The sequence below is a fragment of the Condylostylus longicornis genome, unplaced genomic scaffold, assembly GCF_029603195.1.
Source record: "Condylostylus longicornis isolate FDR11 unplaced genomic scaffold, ASM2960319v2 ptg000020l, whole genome shotgun sequence".
Classification (NCBI taxonomy): domain Eukaryota; kingdom Metazoa; phylum Arthropoda; class Insecta; order Diptera; family Dolichopodidae; genus Condylostylus; species Condylostylus longicornis.
Genome location: NW_026577989.1, coordinates 320,710 through 338,161, shown reverse-complemented (window position 1 = coordinate 338,161; position 17,452 = coordinate 320,710). Strand labels below are relative to the sequence as shown.

Sequence of the window (17,452 nt, the reverse complement as noted above, 5' to 3'; positions counted from 1 at the left end):
TATGTATGTATGTCCGGTATGTATGTATGTGTTTTCGCTTAAACTTAGTTAAAATTTCTAAATAAATTTCTTAGATTTTAAATAATGCGCCCATAACAAATTTCTGACAATTATACTATGTATAAGAAATACTTTTGCACTTACGGTTTTGGAAGTCAAAAACTATCAATTTGAACAAATATTTTTCCGAATATGTATAATAATATGGTTAATTTTTATATATGGAATCTGGTTAAATTATATATGATTAGTATAGAAATTCAAGATCAGGCAACACATTATTTTCAAAATGTATAATTTTTTTATTTTTATTGTAGTTAATTGAGTATTATTTGATGTGTTTCAATGTTACCGCTTGTCAATTAAATTGTTGTTATAATTTTTACAACTTTTACTTTCAAACTAACTACTACGTTTACATATACATGTGTATACTTTTACTCATATGTTCGTTTAGTATGTCAAAATTGAGAGAGAAATGTATCAATTTTTTTTGTTGTTTTTGACAATATTCACTTCTCTAAGTTCAAATACTTCATTACTCGCGCGTACAGCAAATTATAATTAGTGAAAACGAGATAAAATATACCATTTTCTATCTTCTTTTTTTTTTTTAATTACACTAATTTTAATGTATTTTTTTGTTTTAAATTCAAATAGTTAAACTGAATGATTCATAAAATTTTTGTTTTTTAACTTCAAATTTTCACGCAAAAAAAATGTAATAAGAAAGTTTAGCGTAATAAACCGTGCAAGTTATAGAGTAATAAATCACAAGAAAAATAAAGAAAATATTGTTACGACATGTTATTAATTTTTTGTTTTTTTAACAAATTTTTTTATTTTACTTTTAAATGAACCAGAATTTATTAAAAAAAAGTGATTATATATGAAATAATTAAAAATTTAAAAAAAAAATTTAGTAATATTTTAAAACAATGAATCGATTACGTCTCTTGATTGTATCGGATCATCAAAATGATCTTGATAAAAAACTTTCGACTACAATTAAGAAATTTAGTAGTGAAAGAAATTTATTTCTTGCCAATTTATATAATAATTCATTGAATTATATTAGTAATAGTAATACAAATTTAAATGAATTAAATAATAATAGTAGCAATAAAAATAATTTGATAATAAATCAAAAAAATTGTGACAAAAATCAAAATAAATCATTCTTTCGCGGTACATTATTGAAACGATGTAGAAGTTCGAAAGATGTTACAACGACAAGTACAGCAGCAATAGTAACACCAACAACAGTAACAGTTAATCAAATGTCACAAACATCAGAAGAATCGAAATCGATGACAATTACTGATACAAATATAATTGAAAAAGAACAAAAACAAATATTAGAAAATAAAAATGGCGGTGACGGAAAATTAACATCACGACAATCATTTAATTTAGATGATTTTGATCGTCAATATTTATTTTCGAAAAATCGTAAAAGTATTGTTAAAGAATTACGAAAAAATTTCGAAATTTTAAATGATGATAATAAAGATTCATCAATAACAGATACAACAAAATCAAAAAATAATAAAAAAGATGATAAACAGAATAAAAATATAAAAGATGATAAAAATTCTAGAAAATCTTGTATACCGATACGTACAAAACCACCAACAAATCCAAATAGTTTTTTAAATAGAAAAAAATCAAAATCACCAATATCTCAAAAAAATTTCACAACAGTAAATTTGAATCCGAAATCATTTGATGATGAAAATATAGTACAAGAACAAAAGCAAACACAACCGAATAATTTAGATGATGAATTCGAAATAGAAAAACGTTATAGTTTAAGAGAAAAAACTTCAAATAATAATATCGAATTTCGAAATTCAACAACATCATCAAAACGTATAATAACAAGACATTCATTTTATTTACATCGAAATGAAGAAAATAAATATGAAGTTGGTGATGGTTGTGATGATTGTAATCATATTAAAAATAAAGCAAAACAATTAATTGAAATGTTTAGTCGAAAATCATTATCTGGATCTAATTCATCATTATCATCAAAATTAAAACATTCATCAATTGCTAATATCGCCGAAATATGTTATAGTAATGAAAATGAATCAATTAAAATAACAAGTAATAAAATAACAACAGTTAAAGTCGAAACAAATTCGAATACAAAATCAATTTCAAATCAAAATAATAATAATGAAGATCATGTCTTAAATAAAGAAAATAATAATTATAATTCTAATAATAATAATAATCATAATAATTGTAATTTAAATAATAATCTTAATAATAATAATAATAATAAAAATATTGATATGAGAAATAATGAAGAATTAATATATAATACAAATAATAATATTAATAATAATAATGGATCAAATTCAAATTTAAATGAAATTTATATAACACGTAATAATCTATTAAAAACAGCCATAAATCATCATCAACAACAGAAACGGCGTTCATTGAATGCATTGGCAGCACGCGACAATAATTTATATCGTAATTTATTAAGTGACAGTTTTGAAGATAGTAAATTTGGTATGAAAAAAAGTGGTAGCGTTAATAAAATCGATTTAGAAATATTAAAAAGTGAATTAGATGATTATGTTGATCCATTTTGGCGTTCAAATAATAATTATGATGGTTTAGGTTACGGTTTTAGATCACAAAGAACATTAAGCTGTACAAGAAAGGTAAGTAAATTAATTTTGTATAATTAAAAAAAAAAATTTATTAAATTTTTATACAATTGTGTATAATGGAAATTTTTTTTAACCCGGGATACTGACACTGAGGTTTAATATACCCTATACAGAATTTAATTTATTGATTTCTCTTTCAAAATGAGTGTAAATAAACCGAGACGTTTACGTAAATTTTCTTTTTATTATTAATCTAAAAAACTTTATTAGCAAAAATTTTTTTTTCATATATTTACGATATTACACATTGGGGTCTAGTAGACCCCAGTGTAAATAAATTTCACGAAAATAAGTGTGAGTATAAGATGTTTAAAATTATGATTTTTTGCTTGAAAATGAAATTTAGCAATAAAGTAGACTTAAATATTGCCTTAAATTTCGTATGAATAATCAAACCTATCATGACTACAGTTCGTAGCCCCGAAATTCGATAGATTACGAATGTCATGTTGTCAATCTCGAATTACTAAAATTTTGTTCCGTATTATGCAAGTGTTATGAGTATATAATTTCAATTACCTATACGTCTCATTTACAATTTGTAATCCATAAATTTCATTACACACAAATTTTTATGTGATTACAAAATATTTAGTTAAGGTAATTGCTGTATAGTTATTGTTTTCCTTAATAATTTTAAATATACAAACATTATAAACACAATTGCAATTTTCAAAGGAGTTTGCTTATTCGTGTATAATAAAAATCACAAAATAATAGTACAAAATATGAAAAATTTCGTGTGTGCAATTTATTTTTACACCATCGCCACAATCATTTACATAATATGCATGTACACGAAGCTGTAATTAATAAAAAAAAAAATTAATAATTTTGAAATATAATTAAATTTTTTTTATTATCTTAAATTATTATCTAGATTCTTGAATATTGTGCTAATTTTTGCAAATTACGCACCTTAAAATTTAATTTTATGACAATATACATGTAATATAAGTAAGTACTTAACAGCAAACAACAAAAAATGCAATATGTGCAGGATGCTTCTTCTTCAATATAAAAATTTTATTGAATTTTTTCATCAACAATTTTCTTGCAAGACAATGCAAGAGACACAATAATAATTTTAATTTCAAAACTACATAAATGCATGGTATATACAAAATCAGGGTGGCTGTGCCAGCAGGTTTATTAAATTTGTTTTTATTTATTGTATTAATATCATAGGAGTGGTTAAGAACATATAAAATATGTGCAATTTGAATGCCTTTTTTTCTCTAAAATTGGTCAAGAGAATTGAGAATGAATCTTAACTTTTTATATACCAATATCAAATAATATGATGAAATTTTTTTTATATAATTGGAAAATCAAATATGTATTTTTTTTTTCTAATTTTGTTTTCAAGATATTATTTAGTTAATAAATAGATAATAAAATTATAAAAATTTTGAATGTTATTTGAAAGATGGTTATCAGAAAAAAATTTTAAAAAATTTTCATGTTTGTGGAATTTTTCAATATACTTAATATTCAATAAATTTTTATTTCCATTTTACAATATTCAGAGAGTGTTATAAATTACCCGCTCCATTTGTATAAAAGTGAGAAATAAGAATGTCATAAAGTGTTCTCGTGTACCCGGGCGACTTAAATAATTGCAGTGCAGTTTTCAAAAAGTGATTTAAAGTATGTGTCAGAATACTATTTAAATTGTAATGCTTAGATTTTATCTAAACGAATACATTCATAGGCCATCATTGATTTTCTACGGTATTAATAAATTTTTACAGTTCAAAACTCTCAAAAATTTAACAGCGATATTATGTTAAAAATGCTTAACTCGTTTTTGTACAACAACGAATATACAAGACAATTTGCATTCAAATTTTCCGTATTCAAAATGCAATTGAAAATTTAAATGAAATTCAATTTGAAAAATTAAATAAATTATTCAATTAAAGTATAAGATTTTTCGAAAAGTTGAGTTAATAATTTTTCAGGAAAATATGTTATGATTTCGAAATTCTAGTTAGAATTTCAAAAAAAGCTGATAAGCATTAGGTGAACTTTTAAATTAGAGAACTTTTATTTTTTTTTTTAAATTTGCTTGTTTAAGCTCAGAACTCTAATAAGTTGGAGCTGTGAAGTTTTGATTGATTATTAAAATATTTATTTTCGTCTGTCTTCTTTTATCATCTTTATACCCGAACCCAAATACTTCGAACATATGTTCGAAGAGTATACTAAATTTGCCTTACCGTTTGTAACGCTAAGAAATAATGCTCTAAGATATAGACTCAAGTGTATGTTTTTGGTCAGCGTCGAATTCTGAGTTGATTTAGCTTTGTCTGTCCGTCCGTCCCAGCGATAACTCAAAAACTAATAAGGCTAAAATCACCAAATTTTCACACAAATGATTTATTGTAGTAAGTGCCAGAACCCTATTTAAATTGGATATGATCGGGGTTCGGGTAGCTGTCATACAACTTCAAAAGTTATTTGGCTATATCTCACAAACTATAAAATTATGGTATTGAAATTTCACACAAAAGAATATATTAGTAGGGCCGATGTGTTTGATAAAATTTCTTAAAATTGCTTGGCTCTTTCTGGTAGATGCCATACAACTTCAATAGTAGTTTGGCATACATGGTATTTTCAACAGTACTGAAATTTTGCATAAATTAATATGGTAATACGGCAACGTAAAGTCATAGTCTGTCCCATAGTCAGTTATGCCATATTTACTCACACACAGGATAACAAATTCGTATGGGTATCACAGAGTTGAAAAGGTCAACTCTATTTTTTCTCGTTTTAGATTAAATTTTCTTTTATGCTCTGCGCTGCTCTGTATAACATAGTTTTCTTATACATTTTCTTTCTTGAGTGTAAGCGTGCCTTATTGTTGTTTTGAAATTATTTCTGATATTTTAATAATTATTTTTATATTTTCTAATATTGTTTTCCCATTTTTTTTTTCATTATTTTTTTTCAATTATGTATTGTACAAGTAAAATTTATTTACAAAATTTTAAATAATTACCTACTTTACGATAATTTAACATCAACAAGTACTGGAATTATCAAAAACAGAAAACAAGAATTTGCAATTTTAAGGTTCAACGGCGTTAATAATAATATTCAAAATACTTATTATTATTTTTAATAATAATTATTTTATTCAACCATACACACAAATAAGCATTCAAATTATAATGATCATGTAAAAATTTTATTTGTAATGCTTTGATGAGCACTTGTTATCTTGTTTTTTTTTTTTTAATTTATAGTAAATATTCATTGTGTGTCCATGTGTTCATTTTAAGTGCTAAATTATGAAAATGTTTTTTTTTTTTTGATAATTAGTATATATTTAAATTTAGTGGCATAAAATTCACTATGCTAGTAGAATTGAGAAAATTAAAGCGTATTAATAGTCCGGAACACGAGCTGAAAACTGAGAAAAAATGTTGTCACCAGCACTATACTCTAGCTTCAATACGAGTAGCTATATTTATTTGTCGAACCGAGATTTTTCTAATTTTTTAATATTTTTTTATAAAATTCTTCCGATTTCGTGTTTTGCTTCTTGTTTCGAATTTAGTTTGAATTGATTTTAAATATTAATTGAGAATATAAGGAATAGCCTCGAAAATTTCAACATAATATTTATTTTTTCTAATTCTTAAATATCATACAATTAGATACTAATTCAATGAACCCACCTCAAAATAAAAAATAATTTTTTACTATATAAATTTGAGTATTTTAGGAAAATTCTCATGAATCTTTTATAAAAATCCAAAAATGCGTGATTAAATTCAAATGCAGGAATATATTATACACTATTCTGTTAATAATTTATTACACTTACAACAATAATATAGAAGAGTTTTAAATAATTTGAGCCTGTTTTTATCAGAAGTAAAATAATTTCTAGTAAAAAATTTTGGACAAAAAAATAAAATCACTAAAAAAATTAATTTATATGATTCACATTCTGTTCTTGAAAATTCTTAACAGAAATATTGGTGCTGGTTTTTGTTTCTACTTTAACAGGGGTCTCTCTTATAAAGGCACTTAACCATTTATTTGAATTATTTATTTTTCCTTTTAGTTTAGAAAATCTTTTGCAGTGTGTTCTTCTTTTTTTTCTTCAACCCGTTACATATGTAGATAAGACGAAAAATTTATAAACATTGTAATTTAGATTTGATAAACACATGGAATATTTATGAGGAAATCTAATGGAAAACACTTAACAAGAACCTTTTTTTTCTTGTTCTTCTATTGTGGTTATCTTAATTTATATTAGCACTCACTTACAAAGCAATAATTTGTTTTTATTGTAAAAGATTTTAAACATTGTTGTCTTTTTTACTTTTCTTCCGGAAATGAAAATTTTCCTAATAATTTTATTGTTTTTCAAAAGTATTTTTTATTTTTTGAATTGCCGCATCATTTACGCGCTGCTTTAATTAAATATTTTAAAAATTTGCCAATGTTGCTAAATATTTGATTATGGCCAAATAGGGAAATACAAGTGTGCCACATAGGTTGTTGATTATCTCTTTTAATTTATTAGATTAAAATATTTGTTGAATGCCTTCATTTGACAGTCCAGTAAAGAGTCATACATATTGAATTCCGTTAAAATTTCCTGTACCACCTTATTTTGAAAACAAATTAAAATATTATTAAAAAAATATTCAAAAAAATTCAAAAATTTAAGTAGTTGTTTTACTGTATTTAGTGAAAACTTGCAGGACATTTCGCGTTTGCCAAAATAAGCATAATTATATGAGGAATTTTGGAACATCTTGTTATACACGAGGACTTATAGAAATTCTATTTATGACTTTGGTTTATTCTCGCTTTGACATCAAATGTCCGGAAAAGGTTTACGTGACATGTTCCCTTACGTGTAACGTTACGTTAGGTTATGTGTTCCGTTAAGTGTTGCGTTACGTTATGTAAAATCAGGTTTCGTTAAGTTACGTTATGTTTTGTTAGGTCCTGCGTTATGAGTTACGTTACGTTAGGTCTTGCGTTACGTGTTACAATGCTTTATATTAAGTTGTGCGTTACATGTAACGTTATGGTCTGTGTTACGTGTTACATTATGTGTTCCCTTACGTGATACGTCACGTGTTACGTTACATGCTACGTTACGTATTACGTTATGTTACAGTTCATGTATTTGGACTGCTGTATGTATATAATTATGTTGCGTATTTAAGTTAATACATGCAAATATGTGGTGTACATACACTAAAATGCTTCCAAACTGAAACAAGGCTAATAATGACGATGATGGCGAAACTTACTAATCTTTAACACAGGTAAACTATTTCAGTAGTTAACTCTATTATAATAAATTTTCATTTCGACTTGATAGTGTGCTCAAATTGCATCGTTTAAAATCATAATAAAAATCAATTTATTTTAAATGATAACATGAGCGTGAAATTTTTTAATTTATTAACAAATTATAAAATAAATAGCCGCATTAAATTGAGTTTCACTATAAATAAATAATTTGCATAATAATGTAATTAAATAGAATAGAAATACAAACTTGTAGTTCAGAAAATTCTTAAACGATCCTTTTAAATTAAATTTAATTCTATCAATCATAAACTCAGGAAATGATTGTCTATCATATTCCATACTCGAGACTATAAACATATTAGTCAAATGAAAATTATATTCGACATAAAATCAAAAACTGAAAATTAAATGAATTAATGATTCTTTGAGGATAAATCTTAAACAATGTTCATAAATTATTTATTTGCAATTTCTTCTTTTTTTTTTTAAATACTCAATCAATATTTACATCACTTTTTTATTGAAATTCTTAGCAAGATTAATAATAAATTGTATGATATTTCACATTTCTCATTTGTTTTATGTTCTAAAACTTGAATATTAATTCAAACTATCTTTAATATTCTAACTCTCCGGTAAAAATCAAATCGGATTAAAACTGAGATAGTCAATACCGCGTTTTTCATTAAATTATGAATTTATATGCTTCAGGAAAATAACAGAGCACGGCAGGAATCAGGTAAGTATTCTCACCAGGATCTTGGCGGGGCATTGTAGGTTTAGGGCTCACCTTAGAAGGCTTAGTCTAGAAAGTGAAGATGTTTGCAGGTTTTGCGGGTAGGATGAGGTGTTCTCGGTGAACTTTTTGATGGCAGCGCCCGCATGAGAAGGGAGATACTGGTAAACTACGTGCTCACACCAGCGGAGCCCTTCAAAGTAGCTCGAATTCATCAGGAGAGGTTGGCCTTGAGGGGGTGTTGTAGGGCTTTGTATCGCATCTAGGTGGAAGGCACAATAGATTCTGGTAGCGGTGCACTGTTATCGCTTCTTTACAATCTACAATCTATTTAATAATAAGTAATTTAATGATTTAGCTTAAAACTGAATGTTAATTTAAAATCTCCCAAAATTGTTAAAAATCTTTCAACTTTCAACTTAATATTACTAAAGATTTTGACTTATTCAATTTTGTTTTTTTGTCACACAAAATATGAACTAAATCATTAGCATGGTTAACCTTTAATATTTTTAAATATTACTTACTCTTTAATACTTTCATATAATATATTTAAAAATTTACCGTTTCTTTTATTAAACGTAAATAATTTCGAACAGTAAATGTGTACATATATGAAAGAGTAACTTAACGCGCGCGCGCGCCATTCAGTTAAATATAAAAGAGTTACGGAACGCATGTATAAAACAAAAAGTTTCTCACTTAAATCTTTTAATTTTAAATTTTTTTTTTCTTTGTTTTTTTTTTTTCAGTTGCTTTCAAAGCATAAAAACTCGTTTATATTTCTATTATGCTGTGCAGATGAAGTTTATGTCATTTATTTTTAATGGTTCATAAAATTGAATATTATTTGACTTTACCGTCTTTGATGGCTTTTTCTTTTTTTGTTTTTATTTTCAATATTAGAAAATTTTTTGAAATAAAAATGGCAAAAAAATTTAATATCGTATGGACAAATATTGTAACTTACGTACCATAACACCATATATGAAATAAATTTTGTGATTTTCTGTTCAATGACTTTTAATTTCAACAAAACATTTTAAGGTAAACAAAAAAAAGAAAAAAAAAATACCAGAAACAAAAATGAAATTTATTTACTAATGCCATCTATGAATAGTTTTATTAAACCTAAGGAATTTCTCATTATTTATTTGGCGATATGTGCAAATGTATTTTTTTTTTTTGTTTTAAAGATTTTAAATTTTGGATATGTCACATGGTATAAAATTTTTGTGTTTTTTTAACGTGCTCATCACTATCTCAGTTACATGATCGCGTAAGTTGATGGTGATTTTCCCATTTATAAAATGTTGTATGTTAGGCGAATTTAATCGTGTCTATTGTAAAAAATTTTTATTATACTTTCGCAATATTTTGGTCTTTTTATATTTTGAATTAATTAAAAATTTCTAAGAAAAAATTTTTTTTCTTTCTTCTTCCATATCTTTTATACTTACGGAAATTCTTTTAATTAAATTTGTAGTGGACATGACGGCACCATTCAATATTATTTCCTTTTGATCTGCGTTTAATAGGAATTTGAATGTTATTTTTTTTTTTTAGATTAAAACGGTATAAAAAATTTTTTGTAATAATTTACACCTCCTTTTATAATATAAGATGGTAGTGAACAGCTCATGAGGAAATGAATAAATAGTAGTGAATGTTATTTATCTCTATATACTACATGAGTGAAAGATGGTGATGATGATGAAGATAGTGACATTTTCATGTAATGTAAAAAATCAATAAAATTTTAAATGATTATACATTGGAAGAATAATGCTTTTATAAATAGATTCATATTTAACAGGTGTAGTTTTCACAATATTAATTCTTTTTTCGTTGTTATTGTGCAAGATTTTCAAGATTCTATGATAATTTGTATACCCTTATTTTGTTCTTATGAAATTTGGAATTTTTCCGGAAAATTAATTGTGATTCTCATTTACTTGGGTAGGGAACTGGAGAAAGTAATCCGTTTCTTGTTATTTTTTATTTGCGTTGAATCATTTTTTTACTTTGATTCACTAATATTACTTAGATCTCGTCTAGACTTATTTAAATTCTCAGCAAATTTTGAAAGTTCTGTATATATCGAAACTGTTATATATGCATTTCAATAGCCTTTTCTAATAGAAACAATTCAAAATGTACATATGTTACACGTAGTTTCTTTTATTCACTTATATTAACTCAATAAATTGTAATCCCTTGATATCGAAATCCCTTGATCGTTTTTGTATACCGAAAACTCATATAGAAAAAAATCAATTATAAATCGAATTTATACTAATATGATGTTCCGAATGTCAGCTTTTTGACAGGGAAAATTGTAATATAGCAAACTTATGGACTTGGGTCAATGTACCAAGAAAATTTTTTTCTCTCAGTGGTTTATATTAAATCTGAAACCACGTATATTAAAAACGAATAACAAATAACTCGCCGATGTATATCAAAACGAGATATATAAAGTCGACGTATATCGAGGAACAATGTATATATATCGAGGGAGATAATGTTTTTATTAATTATCCAATATTAAGTTATTGTTCCGAGACTTTTATATTATCGCTGGGCGATTATTGGGTCGAGAATAATTGAAAATAACGAATACTAAACAAGAAGGAATTAAGAACTAATGAGTTTAATGAAAAATGAGAATATTGTGAGGTATATTAAAGCACAAAAATTGAGAATCCAAATATATATTGGAAGACGGGGGTTAAGATGTAGAGGTGACGTTATCGATAATCTAAGAAAAATGTAAAAATACAATTGGCAACAGATGGGGATGACTGGAGTCGTATTGTAAATCAGGCTAAGGCTCACACCAGACTGTAACGCTATAAAAGGCGAAAAAGGCGGTTGTGTTTTTACGATTTTCTATGATAACCATGAAATTAAAATCATCTAAAATCGTAGATAACCTCCTTTTAATTTAAAAAAAAAAAAAATTATTTTTAAATGCAATTTGTCACACATTAATTTTGCATATTTTAAAATATTCTTTCGAAATATTTTACAATAATGAATTTTGTCATTAGAAGCATTAACAGCATAAAATTAAAATTCAATAGGTGAGGCATTTATTTTTACTTTATTCATTTACTAATTATTACGAAGATGTGCAATAAGTGCATCTGAATTTTACATAAACACACATTTTAAACACATATGTACATAAATTTTATGTAAACTTCATCTTTGATTTATTATGCTACTAAAAAAAGTGTTTACAGCATAGTATAGAGAAACTACAATCATTTAAAAAACTGAAGGTTATATAATGTTTGCATATATGGAAAATTAATTACAAGAATATTGAAGTATCAATAATGGTGAATTAAATTTATTTGCATTGGATTGAATACCAAACTCTTAAATATATTTATTTTCTATATATAATTGAGGAAAAGCGATTTTTGTTTTCTTCACGTTACACAAAAGATTTTCTTTGTAGGCACACTACTGTTAGGCGTTAAGTACACAAGTTTTTACAATGCTATTTGTAAAAATAAATTCAGTAAAAAGTTTTAAGAAAAAATTATGTAACCTTGTAAATCTCGAAAATCTTTGCAATACATATGTGTATATACTCGTATATGCGAATAATTTTTTTTTCAGTTACGTAACTTAGAAACAAAAATAAACAAAGAATTTTATAATGAATAATACTTTAGAAATTTTTTATTAATTGCTGTCAATTTCATTTAATTTCCGACAATTTTTCGTCAAAAGTGAACCTTTTGTGTACGACACATAGTAATTACAACATAATGTAAGAGAGCTTCTTTCTCTAATTAATTTGTTTTAACAACAGGATTTACCGACTAATTGTAAAAATCATAATTATTCTAAAATTCGAATAAAAAGAAAAATTCAAATAAAAATAAAAGAAAGCAAAATATAAAAATGCTGGGCTATTATGATGGCCTCAAGTTAACTAAGCCGGGTTAGCTGTAAAATAATGCTGGAGATTGCTGAGTTTTCTTTAGAAGCCGCAAAATTTATGCTCGACCACAATTGTTCAGAGCAAATTTGTTATTTTAACAAACAATTAACGCTTAATATTGTCACATATACTAATGTTTATTCGATTTTCTTGTTTCTATTAAAAATTATTTGTTTTATTCAAAATAAATATTTTTTTTCACCAACAGTATAAGAAACAACAAAAAAAGTAGAAAGTTCGAATGTTTTTTTTTCTTAACTTTTTCATAATGCACCATAAAGTAAACACAACACCACCACGTGGATAATTCATTAATCTTTATAATATTGAAGCAAAAACATACAAAAGAATAATAATTGGAGTGAAATTATAATTTAGCTGAAGATTTTTTTTTTTGAGGAAGATAAAATTTTTCCAAAACTTTCAAGTTGAATAATTAATTAGCAAGAAAAAAAATTAAAATAAAAAGTCATAATTAAATTCCAAAGAATATAAAAAATTGTTTATAACACGCGCCGCTATACCTTATGCGTTCTGTTAACTGTATATTAAAAAAAAAATTTACTATTATTGTGTGTGAAAGTAACTTCTATGTAAGTTCATCTTGCTAAAAACCAGACTTGGTTTTATAGGTACATTCTGCCATATTAAAAAAAAATCTGATGTGGTCAGCACATAACCGACTGCAATTTGTATTGTCTAGTGAAAGTGTTATAGAATATTATAAAAATGCCTGTTAAATACTTCTTTCCAATTTTTAGGGCATTAGTAAGCTTATAGTTAACATACCTAGATAAATGTAAATTTGGCTCTTAGTAGAGTTTCGCTTTGTGCTACCCGAATTTTCTAAAATGCTCCCCAGTTAGTTTCGGTAGCAACCAGACCTCAAATTTCAAGAAAATTCCATCAATTCGTTCCGTAGATATGGTAAAAAATGTAAAACCGGCCTTCAGATAAGTTTCCGAAACCTGACCTTTTCAAAAAATTTTATATGTTCATTGTTTTAATACGAAGAATTTAAATATTAAATTTTAAGAAAATCTCTTGAAAATTTTCTTTATAATGATCAAAAATGTAAGACAGGCCCGCTAAAAAGTGTAGTTCCCGAAGCCTAATATATCCGAAAAGTTGATCAATCCGTGCCATAGTCGAAATAAACTTACATATAAAATTTCATCAAAATCGGTTCAGCCGAACTTGAGATTCATGCGTGCACACACAAACCGACAGACCAACAGGTTGCTAAGAATAGTTTATTTAGACTTCCCTACCATGGAGAAGTGCGTTTCCGCCGATATGTAAAATTTGTTGCCATCACATAACCTACCTATTGTATACACAATGCAATCGCTAAAAACGTGTATATAATAATAAAAACTTTGTGACATTTCCTTCCTAGAATGCACATAGCGTCTTCAAGTTATTTTCATTTTTATAAAACTTAAATCATTCCATTAAATAATTTTTAATATACATAAATCATAATTGAAAGTATGTAAAATACAATGTTGGAGCAACATACTGTTATGCTCTACTGAATTTTATATTTTTTACATGTTGATTTCACTGTTGAGCTCTCGCTCATTTCTCAATGGGGCACCAATATTCTTTTAATATTTTTCTATTCTCGTTATATTGACTTTTTCTTGTTTTTTTTTTTTAATTAAAATTTAGTTCAATGCACATAAAAATACACTCCATACAAAAAAAGGTGTATTTAAATAAATTTAGACATTAATATATTTCTTTAAGAAAATATTATAATTAAAATATTAAATTTAATTTAACAATAAAATATGTAAGTAAAAATAGTTTTATTGCATTTACTTGTTCAAGTTTTCAACTTCTAGTTTGTTTAGAACTGGCGCATGTAGGCATATTTTGAGGAGTATAATAAAATTTTGTTTCCATTTCTAACATACACTAGAACTAAAGTGAGTTCAATGAGTCATTTGCACACATTAACTACTTATTGTATTATAGAAAAAGAGAGAGTATAACAATGTCAGAATATATGGAATCTTGAAATGAGAGTGTAAGAGATATTTTGTTTTGTGTTTCCACAACAATCAATGGCACTTTTTACACGTGCAGTTAAAGTGAAGTATTTCACAGTTATAAAAATTATGAGTGTCTTCACGTTCAGTTGAGAACAGTCACAAACTACTTGTTTTTTTTAAATTTTGACAATTTAATGTTGATACGAGTATTAGAAACATTAGTTATGAAACGGTACAACGGAACAACTGAAATCGATTAAGTTCGAAGCATTGAAGTCGAAGAATAAAAAATACTTGTGACTTCAGTAAAAACTGACCGAATCAATAAACGTATAGTCAGTGCCAATGTGGCACTCAATATTTTAATATTAAATGAGCTTATTTTACACAATACCATAAGGGATTTGAGCCATATACGTTAAACATAAAATTCAAGATTAAATTATTACAAGTTTAAATTTTTTTTATGTGTCAATTCATATTTAACTGTCATCTACATTTTTATGTAAGCATGCTTGGATATCCCAAAGTTTACCCATATTTAAGTTGAAAAGTCTACAATATTTACAATAAATCCATGTTAATTAAAATGTAACAGTAAAAAGAGTGCATATGTACATATAATTTATGATTCAAAACATAAATGACTTAATAGCACTTTACCATACTATTGATATCATAATTTAATAATAAAACGAAGTTGAATGTTACCTTTACATGTTATGCTGCGTGTTAATTTGTCATCTAATCTGTACATTTTCTTACATGTTGAGTTAATGTTTTTTTAATAAGGTTTAATTTTCAACCAGTATTCCAAAGGATGGCTAAAACAAGGCAATTAGTTTTGACAACAGGACCATCAGTGCCTCAATTTATGGGTCGATCCTTCACATTTAAATACTGTCACTGAAATTTAAAATAAATTTTAATGTTATATTTTAAATGAATATTATTTTATAATCTTTATAAAAATTCCATTTAATAATTTAAATTTTTTTTTTATTTTTAGGTGAGTGTGCTAAATATGCTTATGAATGGCTTTAATGTGTAAGTACCAATATAATTTGCTAAAATTTTTGAATAACTGTAAAACAAAATGCAAAAAATGCTACAATTTTTCTACCTTTTCTTACAGTAAATTTACTACACAAAAAATTACACTATTACATGCTATTATACCTGTTAACGTATAATGGTTATAATCCAAATTATTTTTCTGGAAAAATAATCATTATTTATCGTAAAAATAATAACTTTTTATTTACGTTATCAATTTTCATTTTGCTGAATATGAAATTAGTACTTATTTTTTTTAGAAGAATTTGTTTTGGTTTGTGTCTTCACTAGTACGCTTTTTTTCTCTCTCTGAAAGTATAATTTTTACGATATTTCAAAAATTATACGAGATATGTATTCGTTTATACAGCAACACAAATATTAATAACAACACACTTTTGCTGTGCAATGAATGCTTTATACTTGTATACATAATTTCGTTTTTGTCGTTCCTGTAAAAAATTTACTATAAAGAGAAATTTCCTCGGTAAAATAAGAACTTTTTCTCATTTAATATTATTGTGACTTATTGTGACTGAAATTATTAAAAACAAAATTATTTTGGCAATTACTAGAGAAATTTTGAAATTCATAATCCTTTGCTGGTTAAAAACAGCATTGGATTAACCAGTGATTCATTATTTTTTTTTGTTTTTATTAAATTTTGAATTACCAAGGACTTAATGATTCATCATTAATATGCATGTAATCTCAATCCTTTTTTGTTAAACTCTTTAAATCATCTTTAATTTTGTTGTCATAATTCGCAAGCGGCATAATTTTATTATAAATAAATTTTGCTATTTTTATACAACTAATTATTTACAAAATTCTAACAGTATTGTTATAAATGCATATGAGTACATATTTTTTGCGCTTGTTTGAGCAAAAATAAAAATGTACGTACATATATGCATTTATACATAAATAATGATTTCTTACGTTAAAAATAAAAAATTCAAAATAAATCTTCTTTATTTATAAACAAAATGAACCCACACCTATGTAAATCGTTTTAATAAAAACATATGTAAGAGAAGAGAAGAGAGCGAAATGAATAAAATAAAAATAACATTTTTTTTTTAGTTTTTCATTTATTTTCTCAATGAGATTGGTATCGTTAAAAAAGAGTAATAAGCATAGAAAGTATTGTCGAGTATTATGAAAAGTAGATGCTTAAAAATCTGCACATATCAAAAACATATATAAGTACAGAAATAAGAAGTTTGCAATTTTTTTCATTTGAAAATTCATCAAAACTTAAAAATTCTTAGGCATCCATTTTAATGCTAACAAAATGACAAGCAACATGTCACAATAACGTAGCTCGGTAATTGTTCAATGTTTTTCTGACACATTCATTTTAGTTATAATTTTAATTTGAAAATTCTTAATTACGAATTTTGGGTTTTGCATTCGGAATCCCTTAAATAAATTAATATATAAGTGTTTTAAATTCAAAATTAATAAATAAAATTAAAATACTCCAATTGGGTGATTTTGGCAACTCTTATTTTATAAGAGTTGCAATACCAAAATGGAAATTTTCATAATACAACAATTCAGCTATCTCTGAATATGATGTGTATTTAGTAAATCTTTAATCTACAAAGTGTATACTCTTTGTTTACTCGTTTCTCTTATTTGCACTCTCTTTTACTCTGTTTACTTTATTATTTTACATTACATCTTTTAATGTTTTTATTTT

The 17,452-nt window shown here is 25.5% G+C and overlaps 1 protein-coding gene across 1 annotated transcript in view; it reads left to right on the top strand.

The window, feature by feature from the left end:
- Positions 1 to 2,287: 2,287 nt before the first annotated feature.
- Positions 2,288 to 17,452, top strand: part of LOC129606655 (rhotekin-like) — a 96,004-nt gene continuing 80,839 nt past the window's right edge. Inside the window, exon 1 of the mRNA XM_055517081.1 lies at positions 2,288 to 2,684. Within this exon, the coding sequence (XP_055373056.1) occupies positions 2,304 to 2,684 (381 nt within the window). The 5' untranslated portion in view covers positions 2,288 to 2,303. The remainder of the gene's footprint in view (positions 2,685 to 17,452) is intronic.